We start from the raw sequence: 8,891 nt of genomic DNA on the forward strand, positions 1-8,891 counted from the left end.
AAGAATTCCAAAACGAGCTGGAGGCTTAATTCAATTAAAGAGACGGCAGATGACTGTAGCAGGGCTTGAATGTCATCAAAGGCTACAACCTAAAATCAAGGTCAACATCTGGCATCAATCGATCTCTACCAGATGAGCTCAATGTCTTTTATGTCCATTTTAAACAGGCAAGCAACGTTTCACCTAGGCTCATCCTTCCATCCCCTATTGGCACTGTCTCATACATTTCAGTGGCGGAGGTCAGATCTGTTTTCAATCGGGTAAATTCTAAGAAAGCGGTCAGCCTAGCCTGGAAGGAGTCCCTGCATGGGTTCAAATATTGTGCCATGGTCTTCGCCAACAACTTTAACCTCTCACTTCAACTGTTCACTGTCCCCAATTGCTTTAAGGAAGCCTCCATTATTCCAAACTCCAAACAAAATAAAATTTTGTATTGTATATATCTTTATTGACATATCCTCACATACCCAGAGGAAACAAAAAAATGTTGCTCAACCAGTGTCCATTCAGTGTGCAGTAAAAATAAATAGAAATAAAAATACATATATCATGAACAAATTAACACTCTACTCTCTACTAAACATCAACAGGCGTTCCGATCGGCAGCGGCACGACAGTGGCTCTGCTGCAGTGTGTCCAGGTTGGTGGTTGGTGCGCGATACTTTGACGGGGGCAAAGTCCATTTATCAGTCTTATAGCCTGCGGGAAGAAGCTGAGGAGCATCCTGCTGGTTTTGCAGCTAATGCTCCTGTACCTCTTCCCAGATGGCAGGATGGAGAATATATGATGCGATGGGTGGTAGGGGTCTTTGATGATGGAGATGGCTCTGCTGATACATCTCTTCCTGTATATGTCCAGCAGGAAAGGGAGTGGAGCACCAATAATCCTGCTGGCGGTCTTCACAATCCTGTCTAGTTGGTGCCGTTCGTACGCCTTGCAGCTCCCGAACCAGGAAGTGATGCCGCAGGTTAATGTGCTCTCGATTGTCCCCTTATAAAAAGTTCAAGGTGTGTAGTGGGGAGACCTGCTTTCCGTAGTCTTCGGAGAGGGTGTAGTCGCTGCTGGGCTCTCTTGACCAGTGCTGTGGTGTTGGTCGTGGACGTCAGGTCATCTGACAGGTGGAGTCCTAGGAACTTCACGCTGCTGACCCTTTCCACATCAGCTCCATCGATGTGCAGAGGTGTATGGTGTTGTTTTCCCGCCCTCCTGAAGTCAACCACCATCTCCTTAGTTTTTCCCACGTTGAGAATGAGGTTGTGGGATTTGCACCATCCTGTGAGCAGCTCTACCTCCATCCTGTACGCTGACTCATCATTGTCACTGTCTCTGTCTCTGAATGTCTACCACCAAGCAACTCAAACATTGACCATAACGAGATGTTTTGAAAGAATGTAATAATGGCTCATGTCTGTGCCAGTCCTACAGGCAATTTGTGTACAGCACATGACAATAAACTAAGCGGAATCATCTTGCCCAGAAAATACAATGGCATTTATGTTCTATTTGGCTCAATAAATGTAATATTATGCTGGGAAATCTGCAATGCACCCACTCTAAAGCCAGAGCATCCTTTCCAAAGAGTGGTGCCCAAAACAGAATGTAGTTTCATAAACGAATGGATAGCCCCAAGTAGTTTGGATGGAGGCAGGCGGCCTTCCAATTAACAGACTTTTCAAATAAAATCTTTGTTGCAAATTGGCAAAAGCTATTTATTTTACAGGGTGTTCTGTTTCAGTGCTGGGAAAGTCACAGGCAGGTGACTGAGGTTCCATTACAGCCAACAGCACTGTGTTGAACTCTTCTGTCCTAACGATTTCTCCCCTTATCTGAAAACAGGAAGAACAACATCCTGGCTGGAATATAGAATGGTATGACCCAATGCACTTGTCACATCTGGCTAATTGAGAATCCAGATGTGTTCATTGAATTTCTGATTAGTAAATTAATTAGTAAATCTGTCTCATTCATTGGGCATGTGATCTTGATGCTTATTTATCATAATTGAATGCTAATGTTAACATTTCCATACAGTTGATGGTAAAATGAAAAAATGTTAAGTGCCTATCAACTTTTGTGAGTAGTACTTTGTTCACTGAAAAATAAAGATGTGGAACACATTCACCTGTATTGTGTCACAAGGATTTACTACTAAAATTAATGTGTGGCAAATTAAATTCCTTGCGCAGGAACTTCAATTTTAGAAATGATTCACAGAGCTAAGGTATATTATTCCCCTTATACACTTCAATGCCTCTGGGTGGAAAGGAACATTGCATCCCAAGTTCCTCCAGCAGATCGCTTGTTGCTCTGGATTCCAGCATCTGCAGTTTTTTAATGTCTTCATCCATCATTGGCTGTTGTATTTCGCTTCACTTATCAACCCAGCTTCAATCAGTTTTGATATTGATTGAGAATGGGCTCCATAAGTACTGATCACTCTCGCGTGAGCCAGGATTAATAGGTAACTTGACATCATGTATGCTCCTCATAATGTCCTCCAAGTGAAGAGAAGACATGAACCCTTGTGAAAATTAGCAGCTTCAGACGAGGAAAATATCTGAATTCCAGTGAGAACAGTCATCCTCAAGGACATAATCCAGCGAGACTAAACACATTCAGAAGTGGAGGGAAAAATAGGAACTTAATTCTGCTCATTAATTTTTCTTCAATAGAGATAAATAATGGCTGTCCAACAACATGCGTTAATCCAAACTGTTTAAATGTTTCTTTGAACATTGTGAATTCAATTGACATTTCCTTAGATTTCCCTAGTAACACAACAAAACATGCTGCTCCTCACAAAAAACCCCATCTATATTAACCCAATCTGTTTAAATATTTCTTTGAACAGTACAAATTTAATTGACATTTTCTTGGTAACATGCTAGTCCTTCCTTGCAAAAAGGTTGGCAGCCCCCCCAGAGAAAATATTCATGGGCTAACAAGTTCTGTCAATTTAATCCATTAATATTGAACAAACATACTGAATATTATATTGTTCCAGTCACAACACTGCCGTCTGGCCACAGGAGTATCACAACTGAAGACATTGAATTACAGGAAGAAGCCATTCGGTCCGTCATGTTTGTGCCCAGGTCTTTGAAAGATCTACTCAACCCCATCGTTTCCCCAGAAATGTGCAAATTTCCATTCCAAGTTTGTATACCTTTGAATGTTCCACTTGAATTTGCTCCCAACACCTATTTAGGAGGTGCATTCTAAATCATATCAATTCAACATTAGGATCCTAGATTTAGTTAAATACTAATACAGCCACACAACCAGGGATCAAACCTAGTACTTACTTGGCTGCACTCGGAGGCGCAGGTCGAGCCAGTTTCGTGGTGGGGACCCATATTTGGCAAGGGCAGAGTTCATGCTTTGCACTGCAGAGGATGCCAGCTTTAGCCAAACACTGAGCTCCAAATGCCAAATGGATGGATGTGTTTTAATAAACTTCCTTTTCACCCATCAACCTCAAAAAATGTACACAAGCTGTACAAGATAAAACTCCTCTCATTGAACTTCTGTGTTTGTCTCCCCCCCCCTTCTTCACTCATATATCTTGCCTGTATTATTGTCATCCTAACTCATGTTATTTTATTCTACCGTAACTTCTCAATTTGCTGTTCTCATGCTTCCTTTTCAACCGACCTGTATTTTTTTTCCGCCACTTTTAATTCTCGTAAACTTGTCTTTTTTACTTTTCTTCTTTGCCGTTTCTAACTTTGCAAGTCTTTACATTTAGGTTTTCTATTCTTTCTGAGTCTTCCTTTTTAATCATTTACTACCTTAACTCTCCCTTTACCTCAGAGCTGCTCCTTCTTTGTTGCTCCTTTATTTCCACCTCGCCCTTTTTGTGATTTGTTTTCCCTGTAGCCTTAGTCTTCTGTCTCACTCGGACAACTTCATTGCAGTCGATATCTGATTACAGTTCAAAAGTTAAGCTCCCAGCATCACCGGCATAATTGACCATCACCATGGCAGCAAGAGGCTGAAAAGCCCAGTAACATCTTTCTTCAGCCTGAGCTCTGTGTGTGTATAGAGAAGTTTGTCTGTGTCTTGTATGCTACCACAAAGTCTTGTTCCTCTGACCAGACTGCAGATTAATTTCCTCTTTGATATCTGTTTACCTTTATGGGGTCTGTCTGAAGAAGCCCAAATATTTCAAATGGAATTTTTCACCCCAGCCACAAACATGCAGTGCCCATATATATATTTTCTGCCACTGTGCAGTCCAATCTTTGTGCCAAGTCCTTCCGTAGCAGCCAGGATCAGCATATGGAGACGATTAAATAGGCTAAAGCTTTTAGACTCTTAAAATGGAAAAGGTTTTCTGGAGATCATCCTGCACGTTAAGCTCCACAGCCGAGAGACTTTCTTTGATTAAATTAAACTCAAAAGCAGTTTCATCAATTCAAACCTCAGTTCAATTTGTTGAAGTACTGCAAAAATTCTACAATTTGAAAAGGATACTTGCAAGAGATTTATTTAAACCACACCTTTCAAAAACAAGGGAGAACAAAGGGCTTCCTGTGGATTGAACTTTATTACATACGCAAAAGAGCAAAGGAAGCTGAAGCAGTGGCTGCTCTCCACTGTCTGGGCTTTATTTAAGCTAGACTGGAGAGGATCCTGTTTGAAATGTACTGCTTCTCTGTTGAATGATCTTTGATGATCCATCTCAGAGCTGCAACATACATTTTGGATCTCCCTAATCATCTCTTCACCTAGTATAAGCAGATAATAGACTTCTACAGTCAAAATTGCATTCTACTATTTCATACATACGTTTGAGTATCTTTATATATATATATGGATGAATAATCACAAACATACACCTCTCACTGAAATGCAGGTCTTTATCTCAATAACCCAAGGACATCATCTACAGCACAATCCTCTCCACACTTTTCAGTGGAATCAACATAGTCATAGAGTTATACAGTGTGGAAACAGGTCCTTCAGCCCAACTTGCTCACGCCAGCCGACATGTCCCAACTACACTAGTCCCACCTGCCTGTGCTTGGTCCATATCCCTCCTAACTTGACCTATCCATGTACCTGTCCAACTGTTTCCCATCCTCAACTGCCTCCTCTGGCAAGTTTTAATAGGGCAACTTTTTCACTCAGAAGGTGGCGGGTATATGGAACGAGCTGGAAGCAGTTGAGGCAGGTACTAAAACAACATTTGAAAGACATGTACAGGTACGTAGATATGACTGGTTTAGAGGGATATAGGCCAAACATATACAAATGGGGCTAGCTTAGACGGAGAATTTTGGTTGACATGGACGATTTTGTTTCTGTGTTGTATGACTCGATGGTTCTAAACCTCTCAGCCTTCTCAGTTTAGTTGATTGTCAAGTGTACCCAGGTACAGTGAACAACTTTTGTTGCATGCTATTCAGTCAGCAGAAATACAATACATGATTACAATCAAGTCATTTACATGATAAGGGAACAACGTTGAGTGCAAGGTAAAGCCAATAAAGTCTGATCAAGGATAGTCTGAGTGTCACTAATGAGGTAGATAGTAGTTCAGGACTGCTCTCTGGTTGTGGTAGGGTGATTTATTTGCATGAGAACAGCTGAATCTTCTTGAAGGTGTGCCTTTTCACACTTGTATACCGTTTGATGGGAGAGAGAAGAGGGAGCGGCCAGGATGCGACTTCTCCTTGATTATACCTCCTTGCCGAGGCAGCATGAGGTATAAATGGAGTCAATGGAAGGGTGGTTGGTTTGTGTGATGGCCTGGGCTGCGTCCACAATTCGCTGCAATTTCTTGCGGTCTTGGATGGAGCTGTTCCCAAACCAAGCTGTGATGCATTCTGATAAAATGCTTTCTATGGTGCATCTGTAGAAGTTGGTAAGAGTTGTAGGGGACATGCTGAACTTTCTAAGCTTTCTGAGGAAGTAGAGGCTCCACCTCCAGTTTAAATTCCCCACCTCCAGTTTAAATTCCATTTGGAATATTTTGGAGGAACAAGAAACCAAGAACCAAGGCGTTGGTGTACTTTCTCGGTCGTTGCTTCCAAATGGGTGGTCCAGGAGAAGTTGTTGGTGATATTGACTCTTAGGAATTTGAAGTATTCAATCATCTCTACTTGGGCGGCATCAATGCAAACTGAGGTACAGTATGTGTACCACTTCGCTTCCTGATGTCGACCACTATCTCCTTTTTCTTGCTGACATTGAAAGGTTGTCTCGACACCAGGTTCTCTATCTTGTTCCACTCTGCTCTAAAGAATGCTAGATCATTCAATCCTTCCTTTACTAACAATTTTATTTTCTTGGCAACATCTTCCTGTCTCTTTTGCACTCGCTTCAGTAGAATGACATCTTTCTTTTTTTGGAGTGAGAACTGTACACAAACTATGATCTAAACTAATATTGTAAAGTGTTAACATAACCTTCCTGTTAATACATTAAAAACCCTAGCTCACACAGAAAATAGCCTTAAGCCTTTTAACCACATTATGACCTAGTTACCATCTTTATAAATACACCCCAAAACCTCTTTGTTCCTCCATGCTACTTCGTATTCTCCACTGAATGTAAATTTATTTGCATTAATGCACCTCCCCAAATGCATTATGTATAATCTGCAAACTTGCATCATGCTCATTTAAGCCAAAATTATTTGGGGATGGTGAATGGAATACTGTGGAATACTATTGGTAACAGCTTGCCAATCACAAAAATACCCACCAACTAATATAGTTTGCTTCCTGTCATATTATCAATTTTGGTTCCAAATGGATTTATTGCAAAAAAAAAAACATATTAATATTTTGAACAGATTAACTTCAGGGATGCTACGCTATTGCATCATGTATGTCTGCATTTTTTTTCTAAGGCTATTATGCAGAAACATGGAACTGCAGATGCTGGTTTACAAAAAAAGACACAAAGTGCTGGAGTAACTCAGCAGGTCAGACAGCCTCGCTGGTGAACATGGATAGGTGATGCTTTGGGTCAGGTCTGAAGAAAGGTCCTGACCCAAAATGTCACCTATGCAGAAGCATTTGATGAACATCAACTTTAGTAATTTACATGTTTAGTTTAGTCATGTATACAGAGGTACAGCGAAAAGCTTTTGTTGCGTGCTTCCCAGTTAGCGGAAAGACAATACATTACAATCGAGCCATCAACAGTGTACAGATACACAATAAAGGGAATAACGTTTAGTGCACGACAAAGCCAGTAAAGTCCGATCAAAGTTAGATAGTCTGAGGGTATCAAATGAGGTAGATAGTAGTTCAGGACTGTTCTCTAGTTGGTGGTAGGTAGGATGGTTCCAAAGATTGATAACAGCTGGGAAGAAACTCCCTCAATCTGGAGGTGTGCATTTTCACACTTCCATACCTTTTGTCTGATGGGAAAGGGTGTGATTCATCCTTGATTATGCTGGTGGCTGGGCATGAGGTGTAAATGAAGTCAATGGAAGGGAGGTTAGTGTGCGTGATAGTCTGAGGGTGTGCCCACAATTCTCTGCAATTTCTTGTGGTCTTGGATGGAACTGTTCCCAACCCATACGGTGATGCATCCTGATAAAATGCTTTCTCCGGCGCATCTGTAGAAGTTGGTGAGAGTTGTTGGGGACATACCGAACTGTCCGAGCTTTTTATAGAAGTGGAGTTATTGGTGTGCTTTCTTAGCCATTGCTTCAATACGAGTGGTCCAAGAGAAATTGTTGCTGATATTTTCTGCTAGAAATTTGACGGTTTCATCTCTACTTCGGCACCGTCAATTCAAACCAGGCGGGATATGTGTACCGCTTCACTTCCTGAAGTTGATCACTAATTCCTTCATGTTGTTAATGGTTGTAGGTAATGCATTGCTGGCAGTAATGTGTAAGTCTGCACTACACCCCATCCCCGTCTAACCAAATCAAACATGCGTTTCATTTTCAATACTTAAAATTCATATTATCGTAGCTTCCCAAGCAAGCCGATGATGAACACACACATAAATCGGAAACTAGAGCCTGAACAAAACCTTTACATGGATTAGAGGGAATAATTCTGGGAGATGAAAAAAAAAAGCATCTCATTTCCCTTCATTGAGTTAGGTAATACAGAATTAGCAGTAATAAATACTGTTTGACTGTATTGGTACACTCTTCCCACATTTACTAGTATATTAATTCACAAGGCACAATTTGCAAAATATCACAGGCGACTGCGAGTCTTCTAACCACTCATGGGACAAAACCTTTAATTACAAACAGGAATTACTGAGGTGCAACTTACCAACTTCATCTGGAGAATGTTGGTGCCTCCAATATCAATTTAGGACTATCTGCAGTTAGTTGCACATCTATACAGAAAGGCATGCTATAAAATGTAAAACATTTCCTTCCTACCGTCTTCTTTTACAAATTGTGATTTCACACTGGGAACAAACCAAAAAACCTCCAGTTTGTCATCAATGAGGCCATTTCCTTCGTGGCATCCTACACAGTGTGTGGCAGCAGCACATCAGAGCACATTGCAGATAAATCCAAACTTGTCCTTGCTGGTGTTCACAGCTGGATACCTACTTGCAAATGTTTTAGAAACAGTATTCTACATCACACACAGACCAATCAGCCCCTTCAATATGTTCTGCAATTTAATGAAATTATGGCTGATCCTCATTCTAATTCTTCTGAAGAAGGGTGTTGGCCCGAAACGTTGCCTATTTCCTTCCCTCCATAGATGCTGCCTCACCCGCTGAGTTTCTCCATCACTTTTGTCTACCTTCGATTTTCCAGCATCTGCAGTTGCTTCTTGAACATCTTGCCCATTCTAATTCCATTCTTTTTTCCATTAAATCACTTGACATATTTAGCTAATAAAAACAATCCCTGATCCAACATCAATTGTACCAACTGGGGAAGATTCAGC

The 8,891-nt window shown here is 41.0% G+C and overlaps 1 protein-coding gene across 2 annotated transcripts in view; it reads right to left on the reverse strand.

Moving 5' to 3' along the window:
• The window catches only part of plekhg5b (pleckstrin homology domain containing, family G (with RhoGef domain) member 5b), an 87,939-nt gene extending 82,366 nt beyond the window's left edge, over positions 1–5,573 (reverse strand). The window contains exon 1 of one of the 2 annotated variants that reach the window (XM_055659258.1): positions 3,809–5,573. Coding sequence is in view for 1 of the 2 variants with exons in the window: in XM_055659256.1 (XP_055515231.1) it covers positions 3,306–3,378 (73 nt within the window). In the remaining variant the exon portion in view is untranslated. Of the gene's footprint in view, positions 1–3,305 lie in introns of both variants that reach the window. The other variant, XM_055659256.1, reaches the window with a different exon arrangement.
• Positions 5,574–8,891: the final 3,318 nt, after the last annotated feature.

Source organism: Leucoraja erinacea, chromosome 30 (genome assembly GCF_028641065.1).
Source record: "Leucoraja erinacea ecotype New England chromosome 30, Leri_hhj_1, whole genome shotgun sequence".
Taxonomy (NCBI): domain Eukaryota; kingdom Metazoa; phylum Chordata; class Chondrichthyes; order Rajiformes; family Rajidae; genus Leucoraja; species Leucoraja erinaceus.